Genomic DNA, 19,235 nt, shown 5'->3' with positions numbered 1-19,235 from the left:
CAAAATGAAAAGAAATAGCAAATGTGCTGTTCTATCAAACTATGATCTGCTTGCAATCAGAAATCTGTCAGCATGCTTCCCACGGGTGCTTTTATGTTATTTGCAATGAACAATCGTGTAACTGTTGTGTACTCATTTATTATTAAACACAAATGTTCCTGCTCAGATATTAGCTCCAAAAAAGAGAACATTTGTTAAAATGGCAAAATAATAGTAATGAGATCCTGATAAAAAGAAGGAAGTTTGCTTTCTTTTAACAGACACTCAGTGTTCTTGCTTCAAAGGGTGGAAAAAAACTAAATGATTGCATAATTATTCATATTAATGGAAACTAAATGAGAAAAGGTGAAAATTCAGTTCAAAATAGTCCTTAACTTCATTATATTCTCAGATGGGAGAATACATCCTGTTTTGATCTTAATCGCTGGCACAGAAACGATTGTACAACCCAGTGTAATGTTTCTTCTGTCTCTCTTTAGTCGACCTCCTTGGTTTGACCTCCCTCCGCCCCCTTACCTCCAAGATGGAGAGCTTGCTTCAGAAGGCGAGCTTCCTCAATATGAGGCCCCACAGGACCCCGTGAGCCACCCCGCGGCTCATCCCTGCACCTCAACACCCAGAACTGTGGCCACAGGCACGCGGCCGAGCAATTGCTCCGGAGAGGGGTCGGCCCAGCTGTAGCTACTTTAGTGGAGACTGATAGACCTTAAAGACTGCAGGACTCAAGGACCAGGCTGCAGGGCAGCATGATGCCAGGACAGTCCACAGCAAAGACCCGCTTGAGGTGATTCAACAAGGACTGACAGGCTGAACAGTGACCTCAGCTTGTTGCTGACATATCACTGAAGAACAGCTCTCCCTGGTGGACTGAGCTTGTGTGTTGGCGCCCCCTGCTGGGATCACAGCTGTACTAGTTTGGTTGAATTCTCCCCCTGAAGAATTACTGTGTATATTACCTACCAGTGACCACAAACTGTATCTCTAAAGTAGGAGCTATTTCATCAACATATTCATTAACATGTAATGTTGTGTGTCAGCGGTGATATTTGTCTTTGTGCGTTACTTTTCTGCAGCACTTGGAGAGCGAAGTCAGAGTCGTGCAGCACTTTGCGACACTCCCCTCTCAATTTTAGATTTCGTGTCTACAACGTCTGACTTTTATTTTCGATTCAACTGCAAAATACTCTAATAATAGATCAAATCTATCCTGCTGAGAAGATTTCAGAGACGTAACAGAATCCCATGGAGCTGTGGGAAACGGGAGCGGCTCAGTGAGAGAGAGTTTTTATCCGATTGAAGTGCTGATGTGAAACATGAACTAATAATATGGCTAGTGATAAATATTAACAGTTTCAGATTCTTTAATAGGATTTTATAGATATTTGTTAAAGATGAGTGGAGGTTGTTTCTTTCCTTTCAGTATTTGTTCGTTCACTGTTTCTTGTCATTTGGTTAAATTCCAGCTGAAAATGTGAAGAGGACCAGAGTTAGAAATTATATAGATTATATAAGTTATATAGTTAGAAGAGCAGAAGTTATGTAAGTATTAAGTTTTATAAATAATTCCTCTAAGCAAAAGAACCACCCTGCTGGTAATGCATTTATATCTGAAGGCCTGTAAGTATTTTATGTAAACACAAAGAAATAGAAAATACAAAGAATTGTGTTGAGGCCTTATTTTATGCTAGTGCCTTCTTTGTTTGTGGTATTCAACAATAAGCTGTCAGGCAACCTTTTAAGAACACGCTGTCTTCCAAAATGTAATGAATTTATATAACTTTGTGATTCAGAAAATTCATCCTCAATAGTATTAAAGTCACGAAATTCATATCCGAAGGTTCTTTTATTCATTTTAAAGCGGTTTGTTCAACACTGTATACACACACACACACACACACGTATGTGTAAAAAAATAGAGAAAGTTATCTATTTTAAGTAGAAGGCTACTTGGAGTTTAAAAGTGGGAGATGAATGTGTAACAGTGAAATTACGTTTTTAGTTCTCGCCTAAAGGCAGCGGTGATGATGCAGGTGCAAAAATATAAAACAATCAAACCAAAGATAGTCATTATATAAACCTATTTCCCTCCAAAGGAACATTTATTATGCCTGTAACTTTATTATATCAGAACATGCAAAGGTTTATTGGGTAAAGCAGAATTCATGTTATTGCTGTAAAACTGGAAAATGGTTCTCAGGACAGATTGTACCAGTTCGACGATTCAGTTTATATCTCAGTTTCTCGTTTTATTTCTCGTTTGTTCTCATACATATTTGTGAAGTGGACCGTGATGATCTTTTTACCCTTTGTATTCTGTACATTGGAAATAATATAAATATTTCTGACTCAGATATTACGTGTATGGCTTTTTTGTATACGATTCTTATATATTTATTTGTCACAATAGTCATTATGACATTAATTTTTTTTTAAATACAGGTGTTGATAATAATGTTATTATCATCTGGATGATAGAGTGTAAAAGCAACATACCACAGTGTAACAGTACAATAGCACAATAATGAGCTAGATGTAGTAATTCAGTAAAAGGACTAGATGTTGTAGTCCCTGATAATGCATTGCGTTAAATGGTGAGAATCTTGAGGGATGGCTGTTATGAGGAAAGGCAGCCCACAAACTTTACCAGCAGCACACATCGTTGTGTGCCTCAACTTTCGGTCTTTTACCCAAGCTAATCTGCCATTTTTGGGGGGATTAGAGATCTGATCTAGGTTATCATATTAAGATTTGGGACACATCGTCAGTAGTGGACCTTGGATTCATCGGGTGTTTTGGCCATTATCACTAGACACCCTCGTCCAAGATTCAGCTTCCTCATTCAGGATTCAAGCTTTTTTTTTCTTCAATCTCTGTGTCGTGTACACATTAAAAAAAAAAAAAAAAAAGTCTTCTTTCAGCTGCTTCCTTTGTTTCATCTGCCTTCATCTCATCCTGAAATCATAAACTTTCCATGTTCCACGTTCTCTGTCCAGAATAAAGTACATGAAATTGTGCAGCACTTGAGTGAGGTGACCTCAGGTAATCTGGACCACTTTTTTGTAAATCAGTTGGGACAGTAATCTTACATATTACATTCAACTGTTAACTTATTATGATTAATAAGGATTGCTAACTCTCAAACGTACAAGGCTGATGGGGTGTTGTGGTCACCCCACTGGGCAGGTTTGTGAATAATGTGGGATTTTGAAATTTGCACCACAGGTGTGTTGACTAGGAGGCTGAGGGGTAGCGCTGACAGCGGCCAGTATTTTGTTTTAATTTTTTTTTTTTAATTGATCTAATAAAATATAACTGCTCACAGACGCAAACAGCTTTCAAAACGTAAGCTTTCTCTTATTTTTTCTATTAAAATGGGCAACTAACACAGCAAAGGGATGCAATAATGAAATATATTAATGATATATTTTTTAATAACAAGAACCATTATCTTGTTTTACTCAAATCAACGTTTTTGATGACGTATTTTTACAAATAGTCAGGTGAAGAGGATCGGTAACTAAAATGTTTTTATTTAAAATATCGGAATTTTACTGACAGTCAATTTCAACAATGATACAATGTTAATTCTTTTATTGCTGATTTATCTACTTACGGATTCGATTAGGTTCGATATGTTCAGGCCACTCACCGTGTATTTTGGGGGGCAGTCTCAAAGTAAGGCCGTTCCCCTTAGCAACCAGTGAACAACAAAATCACATGATAAATACCAAACACTGAGGCAACAAAGCCCGCAACAGTTTCAAATAATTTGAAACAATAAAGGTTGTTTCTGCTGCTGTATCTCTTTAACCTTTTCAAACAACCTCAAAGTGTCTGTCAGAGATGGTTGGTGAGTAGTTAGCATGTATCAGTGCTCTTCTGCCCACAAGTATTGATTTCCTTTACTACTTTCTCGAATGCCTCAGTGGCAGCTGCGCGAGTCATGCAATGTCGCAGTTCTACCAACAGATGGAAGCATTTCACCATCATGAAAAAACCTCACGCCTGTGCAAAAGCTTATTTCTGTTCTGCCAGATTAGCATACGTATCAAATATTGTTTTGTGTGGCTGTGTTCGTGTGTGCGTACAGCTGTTTGTGTATTGCTTGATAAAAACAAAATTCAAACTTACACCGTCAGATGATTTGTGTTCATGGCAAGTATCCAAATGTGTTACACATAATTTAATGGATACAAAACAAATATTATCTCCCTAGCCACCTCAATTTTTATTGCCACATCCCTCAAAGCCCCCTGTTTCCTCTGGTCCCTCCCACCCTAATATCCGCTTTACAGATAGCGTGATACCATCTTTGACAGCACTCGGCCCTCTCCTGTCCTTTCCATCGTTCTACCTGCTCCCTGATTCCTAATTGTTCTTTGTTCCACTCTTCTCAGTTTTTATCTTTCTGCCCTTTCTCGTTTTCTCTCCTCTGCCCCCTCCTCCCCCTTTCATTGCAAGCCGCTTACACTCTGATCACCCCGCGCTCCTTTACCTCATCTTAAACTGTGATGCTGGAGGCCCATGTTTGCTTAGCCCAAGCCCTTAACTACACAGACCTTTAATTAAAACCCTGCACACTTCTCTTTTTCTGTCCGGTGAATAAGAGGAAATCTGGACTTTCTGCATAGGCTGCTGAATAGTGTGTGGCTGGATCAGTCCATATATTCACCATCCCTGTAAATATATTAGGTCAGTGGAGTAAGAACAGTGAAGACGATGCAAAGAATGACAGGAAGAAGACTGTGTTTAGAAACGGGGTTGGCTGTTATGATGGTAGTAAGGAGAAAGGTGATGTTAATGTTCATGTAGATGAGAAGCATTGTTAACAGATACCATGGCAGTATTCCAAGGAGATGAGCCAGAAAGTAGTTTTACTCTCTTGAGGGTCTTTCATTTAGCATTAGCATAGCTTTCAGCTATTGGAAACAGTGCAAGTGTGATAAAATCTGGCTTATATCCCACTTGTAATAAAGACGTTCATTCTTTCAGCTAGCACTAGATGAGACTGATGAGGTTACTCTATATTTTATGTTTTATTTCATTTCTAATAACATTATATCAGAAAATGAAGGAGGGATATAAATATGGATTTAGTCACGTAAGTGTTTACTGTTCATTTTTGCTTGGATTCATGCAATTCTCCCAGGCCCACTTTCGCTCGCACATACACGAGCACGCACACTTACTTGGCTGTTGTGCCACTGCTCCAGTGAACTGAAGATAAGACCCAGTGTTTTCACATGTAAATGGTGCGCGCACAGAAGGGAAGGAGGGCGTATTGTTAGCAGGAGCAGCTCTGAGGAGCTCTGCTGAGGGTTTGGCCAGTGGAGCCCTTATCAGATGAAGAGCAGGCCTCTGAGGGAAGGAGGGGTCGGCGAAGGACAAGGGCTGTGTGGGGTTGAGGGGGCCAACAGGAGAATAGAACAGCTGGCGGAGTCACGCGTGCAACCCCAAAAACACACAGAGGCCAGACACACTGAGCACGGTGGGAATCTCCTCAGCTAAGAGATTCACAAACACACGGCGTCTAGTGTGATTATCAACCACTAGCCAGCAAGGCTGAGCACATAATCGCACACACTGCAGTCGGAAAAGAGGACCATTTCACACAATCGTCGGCACACATACACACCGAAACACAATCGCAAATACACATTTCCATACAGGCGTCTTTCCACATCATTAGTCTAACACACAAGCAGGAAAAGGAGGACTATGATGATGCTAAATGCACAGATAGCTGAATGACCTTTCAGAAATGAGCTTTTTTTTTCTCTGAGTGAAAAGATCAGCAATACTTTGAACTGCCACCTGGCTTGTCTTGCTCCTATTCACACGCTACAATAAATTTCAGAATAGGACAGATTGTCGTAAATGTGAAAAACGTGAAAAATATGCACTTCTTCCAGCAGACAACATGCATTTCTGCTCCTGAATCAGTGTATGTCACAGTCTGATAGTCAAAACAAAAAAAGTACAAGTTCATAGGCCATTCAAAAGAAAAGTCAAGGACATGTTCATCATATACAAATTTAAAGGCCTCTTTACATGTAGTCTTTTAAATTCTGTTGGATTAGTTCATAAATATTAAAACATGCATTTATAATTTTTTGTACATAACTTTAAAACTATCCAGTTCCACCTTAAAAATAAAGCAGAGGTATCATTAAGTCAGACAGCATACCGATAGAAACAAAAATTCCTAATATATATGCATTTATGCACATATATGCAGAAGTCAGACCAGCATTAGCAGCTGAAACAGTAACACTTCCCTGCTTAAGAATAGGCCGGGGTGTTGGCTCTTGTCCTTTCCATTCAGGCCAGTGTTAAACACACAAACTAGCATGCTAATGGGTAATCCCTGAGGACCGGCCACCTTTGTCCCAGCCCTAAGAGGATGTCTCTCTCTGGGCACTGGGTGACAGCCACCAGGCTGCCTGCTCCTGGACAACCAGCATGCTGCCAGATACTGATCTCAGTCCTCCAGAGGGATGCCAGCAGGTTGCGAGGCTCTGATTGGTGTCTGATGGGCGGAAGATTGGCGTCTGTCCCGATTTTCTTTTTGTTTCTCCTCTATCTGTGATGCACCAGGAGGAGGTTTGCTATCTTTCTTGGTGAGAGGGAAGTGAAAGTGTAGTGTAAGGCATTTTGTCATGCAGCAGGTGGTCTGTATGCATCAACAAAGAGATCCAGCGGATCTGATAGACTTTTACTGGTTGCCTCAAAGCCATGTCGAGTGACCTCCAAAGACTTGAAAACGAATAGTTGGTTTATAAGCTAGTTGACCTTTGTATTTCTGTTGAACAATGGAGAAAAAAATTAATGGTTTTGGGAGAAGTGTAAAGGGGGAGGGGGGTGGGTTTTTTTATTTTAACGCAGTGTTGAAAGGTGTTCCTGTGGTTATAAGCACTCAAGCATCCCTCTCTGTGGATTAGGACATTCCACACTGCAAGGTGGACACTGCGAGTCTCGGAAAAGGCTGCCATTGATTTGCTGAGAGGACATTCCACAGTGCAAGGTGCAATAAGGAGGCCAGAGGAGGAGGTTAATCCTTTGGGAATACTTCAATTCCTAATCTTTGTGATGTGATGTGTTTTGTAGATTACATGAAATACATGAGCAGAGGGAGACCGGTGTGAAGCTTCAGAATTAATGACAACATCATGTAGCGTGCGTGTGGTATTACATGCTGTCGGCCAAAGGATAGTCATATGATGATGATTATTTTAAACAATTTATCCAGCCCTAGTTCTATACTGTCTATGATGAAATATTGTGGCCTCATCCCAGCTCTGCACCCTCATCTGTCTTTTCACCCCCAGAGAACCGAGCTCCACATAAAGCAGCACCCAGTGCATGCACACAGACATACACTCACTACAATCCGAAATACACTGGCAGTAAGCCAGTGTCTACCCCTTAAAAATACCATATATTGATACTATTTAAAACTTTCACATACATTCAAAATTGAGCTAGGTATCTTAAAATCACTTATATGTATACTTCCCCCATATTTAATATCCCTCAGCTTGAAAACAGATCTGCATGTGGTGGTCTCATCTTGCGAGCTACCTCCCACGATGCAAAAAGTCTTTTGTTTTTTTTCCTCAGTATGTGCCATGTTCCCTAACAATTCCCCACCCGCAACATCTATCTTCATGCGTGCATCCTCATCCATACATGAACTTTCACGTCTTTTCATCATACTCCTCACCAATATTTCCACCCTTCCCCCAAGCTCCACCCTCACACTTTTAAAATGAAACACACGCAGCATAGAAACTATACGTCTATCCCCGGCCCAAGTCTCCCTACCACCCAAGGCCACCCCATGCCTCGCACGTTCCCTTCAAACAGGGAGCACGACACAGGGCCCCTCCATCCTTATCTTCCCTGGGCCTCCCCCCCGGCTTGTTCCATCCATCATATCTGCCCCTTTCAGCTTCCATCGTGTCCCCACAAAGGGAGCTAACCAAAAGAAAAGCCAAAAAAAAGGGGGAGAAGAATACAACTGCTACCATGCAGAACAGTGCTGGCTAGAGGACTGCCTTTTGTCCCGGGCCATGCATCTCCTCGCCTGGTCTCTCCTACAAACCCAACCCTCTTCTCTGAGGGAACAACAGCCCCTAAGGCTTGGGGGATGGGTGTGGTTCTGACTAAAGCAGTATATAGTTAAGGTCCCCTTGATGGCCCCTTGGTCACCAGCAAACCCTTCGTGTTGAGCTGTCAAACGGGGCGGCCCTGGGCACTCCCCTTGCATCCACAGGCACACCCTCTGGGGGGCAGTAAGAGCCCCAAACTCCTGACTCGGGGGCCCCAAAAGACGGGGCTCACCGTGCTCTGCTGGCCTGACCACTGAGGCTCTGTCAAGTGGAACCATAAAGCTCAGGTGAGGAGGGGGACTTGGTGTACATCTGCAGGGAACTCTTAACGAAATGCGAGGGGGGAAAGTAAAGGATTTACATAGGTTGACATCAAAGGCACCTTTGACTTTTGTGTGGTATGTGCACTCAACTGTAATGCTGGTGGAACACATTTCATTTCTGATAGCGCAGAAAGAGAAGAAAGAAAGAGAAACGCCTTTCATAGCAGTTTGTGCTGATTCAAATAAGGCAGAAGGCAAAAATAAAAAGATTGAGGAGGGGAGTGCATAAGTGAATGGGCAGCATCCGTTAAATGCAAACAAAAGCTGGTGTCTTTCTGTTGGTGCTGATGTTCTGCTGCAGGCCATAATGCTTTTGTGGCCCAAGGAAGAGAGGGAAGTCCCTGCTTGGTCACGTTCACACCCTCTTCAGATAGAGCACCTCTCTCTGCTGGTCATGGATGTTACGAAGTCCTGCAGCTGCTTAGACACAATTGGAGGTGGAAGGGTGGAAAAGATCGATGGTCGGGAGCAGACGCGAAAACAAAGTGATGTTTAAGAAATCAAAATAAAAACTAGGATGACAAACGAAGCAAAGGGGGGGGAAAATGCACCAAACTTTTTAAACTGGTAAGTATGTAGAAGTTGATTTTTTTTTAAACAGGAGTGACATAAAATATATTAAGGCTAACCTGGAGAATTGTAGAGGATAAGGATTATGCAGAAAAGGTTAGCAGACAGGAATTATTAATGAGGAGAAACCCTAGGTCAGGGGAAACAAAGTACATGTTGGATTATCCAAATTCAGTGTGCTACTTTATTAGACCCTGGAGACCTGTGAGGCAGATATCAGACTTGCAGAATAAGAGGAGCTGGAAGGCTGGAGAGAGGAAACTACTACTGATAATTGGAGAACGGTTTGTAGCACTAAGAAAGGTGCAGACACTGACTGTTGACATTTTTAATGACTATTTATAAAATGTTACCATTTTTGTCATAGTTATTTTTTATATATGTGTGTGTGTGTTCATTCAATCTTTGGAGATGTAGGGAAGGCAGGAATGGAGACAATGAGGACAAAATTGGAACTTGTAACACACACACACACTCAATCAGTCCTCAGACACACTGGACCCTAATGGAAGCGTGACTGACCACGTTCCACTTCTTTTCACTAGAAGCACAATGGTGTGCTGAAGCTGCAAAAAGCCAGTTGCGTGTGTGTTTCTGGCGTTCCGTGTACGTGCACGAGCGGGTATGTTTATTCATGTAGGCCTGTGTCCGGTCTTCGCGCGCACAGATTGCGATTTTCCCAGGTGAACAACGCCATACGGAGCATTGCATCTTCAAGCTCATTAAAGACCATTCTGACCTATTAGAAAGCATTCAGCAGGGTGTGCATTCCCCCAGACTCCTGTGTCAGGGCACAGAGCCATGCCCAAAGGCCTCAGGGTGGGGACCTATGCTAAATGAGCCGAGGGAACACACCAGAAGGAGCTGATCCCTTTTCTTCGGTGATCACTGGTTGTTGTGTTGATGGATAGGATGAGTGGCGGGGTCAGGGAAGTGGGGGGGTAACAGCTTGTTGAGTTCCCTTACTCGTGGAATTCAAAAATGTATAGTAACTGTTGAATAGAGGGAACGATGAGTTATTAAAACATTTAAATTTGCATCCTTGTAATCATTTAAATGACGGGGGGAGCAGTAAGTTCACCCTCTGTGTAATAATTATCATTTTATTCCTAACATGTCTGTTAAGATAGCAGTGTTGTGCTGTCATAACTGATCGGCAAAGACAAAACACCCCCCCTTGTGGGCAGCAGTATGAACAATCAAGTGTCAGGCCTCTATTGATTCCAGTGAAGTGGAATTGGACCAGAAACCTCTGTGATGCCTTTAAGTTTCAAACAGATTGTAACATGTGTGTGTATGTTTGGAGAGACGAGAGAGGCAAGTGTTGCAGCATTCACCCCTGATGGTTATAAATGAGAGTCATGTCAGCAAAAGGACCCCCAAGCCATCTGTGATACTCACAGCTGATCTCATAGTGCGATGCACTACACACACTGAAACACAAACTGTGTGAGAGGAACCAAAACCTCTGCAATTTCTCCTTTTTTCTCAGATTCCCACCCCAGGGTTAAATGTCTTAAATTACATTTCAATTAGCTTTTAAACCTGAGTCCTGTTCTCACGGTTGTGATTGTGGGTTATGCAAAGTTCCATTCACTGTCCTCTCGTCCAAGGATTTGGTCATTGCGTTATTTGTAGCTACTTTTGTGGCTTTAGTCTGACAAAGGAAACAGAGATTTATTTTAAAAAGCCTTACCAAACTTTGTTTTTTAACTTGCATAGATATCAATTTCAGGAAAAAATTGGCAGTTTCAAGTTTTCTACCATGCTTAAGTGACCTGCCTGTACAAATGACACATGGGATTTTAAAAAATCTATTTTACTAAGACCTAGAAATCAGACAGAGACACATAGAAAGATTTTAGGCATTGCGAGAAAATAGATTTCTATCCACACATGGTTCACTTCAAAGAAGCAACTGCAAACGAATGTGGGAAGAAGCAGGGCATGCATTACCAGTGTAATGTTTCACTGATAACAGGTTCAAATTTACTGCTGAATAAGACGTTCTGTTGGATATTAAGGATAGGCCCAAACTTTTTCTAGGTCTCCCAAAAAACATGATCTATGTTCTTTTTAAGTCAATTAATCAGACTCCTTGCCACCTTGTTCCCTCTGGTAAGGAGAGCAGGAGTAGGCAGAGCCTCCTCTTGCCGTTAGGGCTCGAAGAAGGAGATTCAAATATTTATAGAGCTACGCACCACGATCCATTTCTCTCTCGTGACATTCTCTAATTCCTTCTTCAGCAAATTGTGCTTTGGCAGCCATCTCCAGGTTGAGAAATAGCCGAGCGCCCAATCAGATCTAAATTCATTTTAGCTCCAGTAGAAGTCAAATATAAACATCAACAAGCCCGTATAAGAGAGCAAACCATGAATCATACGCAGAAGAGGGAAATTGTGACCTTTTGTTGAGGCACTAGAGAATACCAGCCTAAGAGGAATGCTGCCATTTCCTCCACGCTACAGTATGGTGGTTAAAAGGAAAGGCAGTTGCCAGGGCAGCATGTGGCGGTATGTTCTGGTGAAGGCCGAGACAAAGCAACATGTGACAGGCTTGCTGTCCCCCTACAGCTGTGACCTGTCTGCCACCCTGGAGAGGGAAGAGGAACAGGAAGGGAAAAGAGAAGGATTGAAAGAAGGAAAGAAGCGTGGATGTAGTGAAGCCTCTAGTGAATATAAAGGAAGGTGTTTGCTTGTGTGTGTATGTGGGAGCGTATGACTTTCTGCTGGTATTTGCCTTTACCTGCAACCATTCATCCATCCAATCTGCTTTGCACTTTCTGGGTTTATTTATTAATGGGGACCCAGCGAAGTGCACCGTCGAATATTATATTGATATTCATATTTGGCTACGAGCCGTTTTCGGTTGTGTTACGCTTTCACAATCACAAGGATGTTAATGAACCTTCGTCTTCTGCCGGATAATACGCTTTCAGTGTTTTCCCCCTCAATCGGCTCCACTCTGCCATTACAACAGATCTCCTATCTGTTGCAGGATGAGCACTTTTCAAGAAAGCTGCAAGCCATAGTCAGCCGGTTATGTAAGTATAAACAGATTCGTTTGCATGGTCCCAAATACTCTGATTATAATCTCTTCAAAAACCCAACCTAGCAGGATAACTTGCTTTGTGTAAACACCTCTATCAGTATAAATAGGCGCAAACTGGCTGACATTTCAATCAGCTCCTCAAAAGCTGGTTTTCTGCATTCTTTCTGCACATGCACTGTATGTTGACATAAATGCACCCCCACCCGCCACACACACACATACAGCTTGGATTCTAGCTGAACTGGTCCTCTTCAGAGAATTTGTTTTAATTTCAAAGTCTTAAAGAATGAAGTCCAACACAATAATGGGAACCGCCGTACTCAACAGACGATGGACATCCATCTTCAGCGAGCCGCTAAAAGAGATAAGACAGCCATTGAGCGAGATGAATGCATGACATATTCATCACTTTTGCCCATGTAACACTGTTCCGATTATATGCATTAGCAGATGTAAACTCCAGACAGATTAAAATACCATCCCAAGTACAAAGTTAATAGAAATCACTGCTATTAGAGTGAAAACAGGTGTGCATTTCACTTTCATTAATGAAAGTTTATTTTTAACAAAAAGACGAGAAAAAGGAGATTGGATTAGATAAAAATATGACAAGAATGTTTTAGCAAAACGTGTCTCCACACCGGCTCAATCTGTCGTCCTCGCTGCTACTTCAAACCCACCCAGTGCTGAAGAACAAAGAGGTCATAAAATAGCACAAAGCTGCAAAAGACAAAGAAATATAAAAGAGTGGCTTTAGTCAAAAACAACTGCCATAACAGTGAGAGGTCAAAGTGGCAGGGGACCGAACTCTTGACCTCACCGGTGACCGGGAGCTGCTACCTAATTAAAACAATACACTCATAATCTTTCCTTTTCTAAGCGGTCTGTGTCCCTGTGTCTTCTAATGCCTATGCATGGAGGTACACCTCCTGGTAGGGGTCTTCATCAATAATCACGTCTCTCATCCACCCTCCTTATGTTCCTTTCCTCCCCCAAACTCCCTTGCCACAGAGCCTCTCCTGCTCAACTCAAGTGGGTTGCCTCGTTCCAACAAAAGACGTCTCTTTATCATCCTCCTCCGAGGAGACGGAGGGATGAGGAGATAGAAGAGCATCAGCTCATCCCTATAATCCAGGGTAGACAGAGAGACTCTTCAGTGAAGATGTGGGGAATCCACTGATCTGGGGCTTAAGATACAAACTCTACAAGAGATCTGTGGTTCTCGTTGGGGTCATCACAGCAGGGCGGGACACCACTGGCAGTGCGTGGAGCACACGCTGCAAATACACAGCATGGCTGTGATAAGTCCAAGTATATGCAGACGTAAATGGAGATACAGGTTGGCATTTGAGCTAGGTCATGGCTGAATTAATTTTTTTTCCTGAAATTATAATAAATCACAGTTTGGAAAAAAAAATAAAACAGCATCATCGCCACATATATAAAGGAAACATTAGCACTGAATTTCTGCACAGATAAAATTAGTTTTGGTTTGTACCAAAACACAGTTTTTCAACACCTGCAAACTATTTATGTTCTTTTTCTGGAAGTGTACTTAATTTTTAAACAAAAGCATCCTCTTAATTTCTTATACAGTACAACATTCAGTGTAATCATCCAGCAGCTTTTCTGGGAATCGTCTCATACTGTATGTTATAGTCCACACACAGTGCAGGACGAATGGAACATGAATAAAGAGGTAGTTTTGTAAACTTTGCTGTGCATCCGCTTCAGACTGCACTCTTGCATGCATACACATGTGTAACAGTATGAGCATGTGGTTCACTGTGTGCGTGTGCACCATTGTGTTTTCTTGTGTGCGTGTGACTGAGTGTGCGCCTGCATTCAGCTTCTCCCTGCAGCTAATGAGTGGCGGCCCACCTCTCCAGCAGGCCTGGCAGTCCTCGGGTATGGGGCTGGAGCTGGCGGTTTTCTCATGGTAATCACACACTTTGTCCCGGGGTGGATAATCCTGCACTGGCTTTGTCTGAGCCCCAGAGGAGAGCCCCACAAGGTCGACCCCGCTTCACAGAGAGCCACAAAGACCCGAATGCGGTAGCAGCACCCCTCTCCAGGCCTGCGCTCCTCAACACGTATCCCGTACACTCAAGACACACACACACACAAAAATGGCATGCTTGCACACATCTGAGTGCATAGCAATCGGCACACACTCATTAGTTATTCTCAATTTCAGCAGCAAGGGCTGGAGTCATTTAAACAAGCTGCTTCTCCACCAATACAGTCATTCAAATACACAATTGCATATGTTATACTTCTAAACAAATGCAAGGAGTGTATTTGGTATATTTAAAATGTGTTTGTTGGGAAGTTTAATTGGGACGCTGCAAGCCTGCTAACATTAACTTCGATTTTGATGCAACGCTCCCCTGCGGCAGAGTGAAAACAAGCAATGCAGGACTGAAAAAAAAAACATAAGAGGTCATTCAGAGCAGTATTAACAGTGATATATGAGTCATGCATGCACAGAAAGCCTCTAGGTGTTTACTTTACAACAAATGGATATATTAAAAGTATAGAATAGTCGTATTCTGCATTTAAATAAACCCTCTGATCAAAACTAATTTTTATTCCTCTTTGATTTTCCTATCATTGGTTGCATTCCTCTCTATCCTGATTTATAGAAATAGGTTGTATTGCTGGAAGTAACATGTTCAGGGCTTGCTGTAGCATCAGGGAAGATCAGCTCAGTTGAATATCTGGAGGGCCAGAGAGAGAAGATGAAGCAAAGCGGAGTAGAAGACAGGCTCCCACAGGTCTCTCTTACACCCCGTCTACTCCCGAATCATTAATGTGAAATGCAGCTAACAGTGCTTAAACCGCCACCTTGTTGCTCTCTGGAAGCAACACTTGTATGTGATACTGAGCAGTTACCGAAGTTTGCTAGTCTTCAGTCAGGTTTCCCACTGCCACTGTAAGCACCAGTGTTTGCCTTCAAGCCATGAACAAGTGAGATAAATGCTGCATTTAGGTTCTGCTTTAGAGATTACGGAATAGTTTGGAATAAATGAGAATTTGTGATTGCTCAGTAAAATCAATTGCTCGCTGCTACCTGTTGTCTTTTGTGAACCCAATAAGCAATAAGGGGGGGCGGGGGGCTACAAGAATCCAAGGATGTCTTTCCCAGTTTCTTGGTGATCACTCCCTGGAGTTTAAATGCCTAATGTAGAGGAAATTTCAGAGATGAGCCCAGATCTGGGGTCTATTCGAAGGAATGAATGTGTCTCACTGGGTCATTAGCCAGGGGGAGTGAAGCACTGTGGACCAGTGTGAAGAGGCAAAGAGAGGGTTTGTAATCCTCTATAGCCAATGGGACACAGCCAAATGTCTGTCTTGGGACACACTAGGACATTTTTGTTCCACAAACAAGTGAGACACACACACACACATAGCCACACATACATGCATAAACACACACACGCACACACAACTCTAGAAAGCCATTGCTCCCACTCTTGTAATCCTCATTGGGTATTCCGACAGAGTTTTGCCGTGGACACCAAGTTGACAGAGTTAGAGAGAAAAAGAGGAACGCGGGGAGGGAGGGAGGAAAGGGAGAGGAAAACATTTAAAAAAAAAAAAACCCATCACCCTTCTTTGCCTGAACAGCCGTCATTGGTTGATGGCACAGGGTCTTTTCTTTTCTTTTTGCTAATTGGCCACCCAGGCATTGACTCTGGCGTGAGTTCTAGCCCAAAACACGTGCATGTTTCTTGTCCCATGGAACACCCCCCGGTTATTCTCCACTCACCTTGGCCATTTAAATGATGAGAGGGAAGCTTGTAACCATGGCAAACAGAAGCAGCTCGCACACGAGATCGTGAAAACATTTTGCTGCAGGTGCAAAAAGGTCTTTAAGTTCAGCTAATATTGTTTCAACTGAAAACATTCTTATAGAGTAAAACCTTTTGCTTGCTTTTGCTAAGTCATATGTTGCAAAAACAATTTGTTTAGACTTTAAGCATGGATATATTTCCTGTGTTATTTTATGCTATGCAATGCTATATATTGTTTTGTTTTTAATCTTGAGAATGTTGGCTAACTCTGGGCTTTCACCTTTAGAGCAAGCATCATTGCCCCCCGAGAATTCATTAGGGTTTGATGGACAAGAGGTGATCTCATTTGGTGGAATTTGGTCACATCTTTCACTTGTGCCCCTTGCCTTGGGGTGAAAAATGCAGACGTCTGCACTAATTTCTTTAAGAAAATAAAAAGAAAGAAGGACAAAGTGTGGGAGAAGAAGAGGTGAGAAAATAGTAATTTGATTGTCGGGAGGCTCCATATGGTTCGGTGCCTTTTAGGTTCACCCTGGCTGGCAGCTAGCAGACTGAGGCCTTTCTCTTTCTCAAACCAATGACAAACTTCTCTATCCTCCCTTCATCCCACTTCTCAATATCCCCCTCCATCCCCCTGCCAAACACCTCAAAAACACCCTGAATCTGGTTAGGAGAATAATAGAAGAGGCAAACAATGAGAGGGCATGGAGGGGTGGAAAAAAGAGAAGGAACGGGGGGGCTGTCAAGTGACCCACAGAAAACATTATCAAACAAGACTGGAACTCTAAGGGATTGACAATGAAGCGGCCTGCTCTTTTCTGTGCTACACCACTGGTGAGGCAAGATAAGGGAATTCCTCAATACAGCAAAAAGGGAAGAAAGGGGAGCACTGCTTTTGAAAGATTCAGACCACAAATCCAAACACTCCCCCCATAGATTATAGCTTGTGTGTTTTAAAGGGTGGCAGAAATAAAGCAGCACTTTGTTAGACAAGTTAGCCTTGTTGGTGTTGATCTGCGCTTCCATTGTGAGCAGCAGTTTTATGCAGTTCTATGCAGATGACAGGACGATTAGGAAAGGCCTGAACTACACAAGGCCTTTAAAGTTCTGATGCAGAGATCTATCGCAATAATTCAAATGGTAACACAATGCCTCTAAATGCTGCAGCTGTCTGAATTTACTGAGCCTTAAACATGAATGAATAAACACCAGATTTAGCTGTTGGTACTCATACTCCTTATCAAACCTTTTGGTGCACTCCAACCCAGAACGTCTGCAGTGTTTGAAACCAGTGCTATGCTAATGTAATGTAGCACTGGTAAAAGTCAGCCTTGGGCCATGCAGCAAGAAACATTGAGAAGGCATTGTGTCAGAACTTTTATAATTACACTGACACGTTGTCAGAGCACTCGGCATGCAGCCCGGGGCTACAATATGAGCCTATCAGTTCCACATACGCTAGGGTAAACGTTTCAACGAGGCCTGACAGTGCCAGGTTACTATCAAACCCACAAACACTCTGACTGTGCCCTGCTTACCCTGCTCTGTACAACCCACTTTCGCAGACATGTTCCATTTCCTCTCTTTAGAATAGAGCACTTCACCATTGCACAAAATATTGCAGCAGTATAAAAAGTAAAAGGGGATCCCGCTGCCCCAGATGAGACTCGTGAATCTGGACTTCATCTAACTTACAGAATGACTGACAAAACTTTGCTGACTCTAAAGTAATTGGTCAGGGTTGCCAATGACATGATTGCCTATTGACCCATTTGATGGAAGTGTGTTTGTGAAGGTAGGTGGGTTCCTCACGGGCAGACTACTGTTCAAAGATGGCTATCAGTTTGTCATTTTAGAAATGGATTAAAGCCCTAACATCCAATCACATAGGACATTTTGGTGTAACTAAATCAATCGCAGCTTTTTAGCTTTTTTTAAAACCTTCACCTGAAAGTTTCTCTCAAAGAGCGAAGCTAAATTGTTGTAAAATAAAAATTGTCCCAACAACAACACAAAATATTCCCTGTGACACTATTTGATCTCTTATAAGACAAAAGACAAAATGCCACGAGAACCCCCCCCCCACCGCAAAAAATATGACCGTTAAGACAGTGCTTTCTGAATAAAACCAAGCCTAGTGCTTATCTCAACGTTTAAGGCAGAAGGAGCTTTACTTTAGAGCGGAGCTGCTCAAATATGCACTATTTGCACAGTGTACAACTTCCCAGTCACTACGGATTAGGCAAACAATACAGCTCCCCCACGCTGCCCCCCTCCACCAAAAAAAAAAAAACCTCCACCCAAATTAGTCTTTCTTTGGCCAGTTATAAAGACCTGAGTATGAATGAGGGCCTGTGTTAGTCTAGGAAAGATAACACACATTCACAGGGAGGTGGAACAAGCGCTGTGTATTCTGGTCCTCCTCATCATTTCATTGGCAAGAAAGAACTTATATTGACCAACTCACCGTCCTGATTGGTTGATGAGCATAACTGACCAGGGCAATGCCGTACACCTGTCCATCTGTTTGCTTTTATGGTGTTTGTTTATATATGTAAGAGTGTGTCTACATGCATGTAAGACCAGCTCCTTGTACATTCATGTTTACGAAAGACAAAATCCAATCGCCTAATAAGGTTTAGAGCTTAGAAAGTTTTATCGTAATGCCATGACAACCTGCCACACTTGTGCCAAGCCAAGCTAACCACACAAACAACACACACAAAATAAATCATCAAAGTTGCAGGCAAGAAATTTGTTTGCATGATTGTCTCAGATATCTATTTGCACAAGACTGTGTACTTTCGTGGCTACTCTGCAGTGAATTACATGAACTGTTGGGTTAATGTGGGGTAAAATAGTGATGAAATAGTGTTTTGATTTATAGAGTTTCAACTCTTTGAACCACATGAGGTTGAGGATATGCCAGGAGCAAATTCCACCCTGTCAAATGCTAAAATTGCCCTCCTCTAATCACTAAGTAGAGGAATAATATGGTTATTTTGCAACTCTTTACCTTGTAAAGATTCATAAAAGCCTCTCCAATGCACCTGTGAGGAATCACTGGGTATAATAAACATTTGAGTGACTGAAGAATGACTGACACATTTTAATGACATGCTGAATCACTGATGCCAGAGTTAAAAAATGAACTGAAGTATGATAGATGATCAAATGTATCAACCGTGCATGTATGAGGCAGCTCCCGTGACATTTTAGAACAGCGAGCAAAAGCTGACACACAGTCATGGAAGATTTTCTTACACAACCCCAGTTCCCTGAAAGTTGGAAGACTGTGTAAGGTTCTATTCACAATAGAACATAGAAAACAAAAATGTTTATTTAGAATCTGATGGTAGCGAGACATTTTTAAAAAGTTGATA

The 19,235-nt window shown here is 42.2% G+C and overlaps 1 protein-coding gene across 2 annotated transcripts in view; it reads left to right on the top strand.

Moving 5' to 3' along the window:
• The window catches only part of ldlrad3 (low density lipoprotein receptor class A domain containing 3), a 103,300-nt gene extending 100,951 nt beyond the window's left edge, over positions 1–2,349 (top strand). For both annotated transcript variants that reach the window (XM_087842955.1, XM_006789568.3), the window contains exon 6: positions 480–2,349. In XM_087842955.1, coding sequence (XP_087699081.1) covers positions 480–681 — 202 coding nt within the window. In that variant the 3' untranslated portion in view covers positions 682–2,349. The remainder of the gene's footprint in view (positions 1–479) is intronic.
• Positions 2,350–19,235: the final 16,886 nt, after the last annotated feature.

This window comes from Neolamprologus brichardi, chromosome 7 (genome assembly GCF_056152115.1).
Source record: "Neolamprologus brichardi isolate AB-2024 chromosome 7, ASM5615211v1, whole genome shotgun sequence".
In the NCBI taxonomy this organism is placed as follows: Eukaryota; Metazoa; Chordata; class Actinopteri; order Cichliformes; family Cichlidae; genus Neolamprologus; species Neolamprologus brichardi.
Note: the sequence above shows the minus strand (reverse complement) of the source record. Positions and strands in the feature narration are given on the sequence as shown.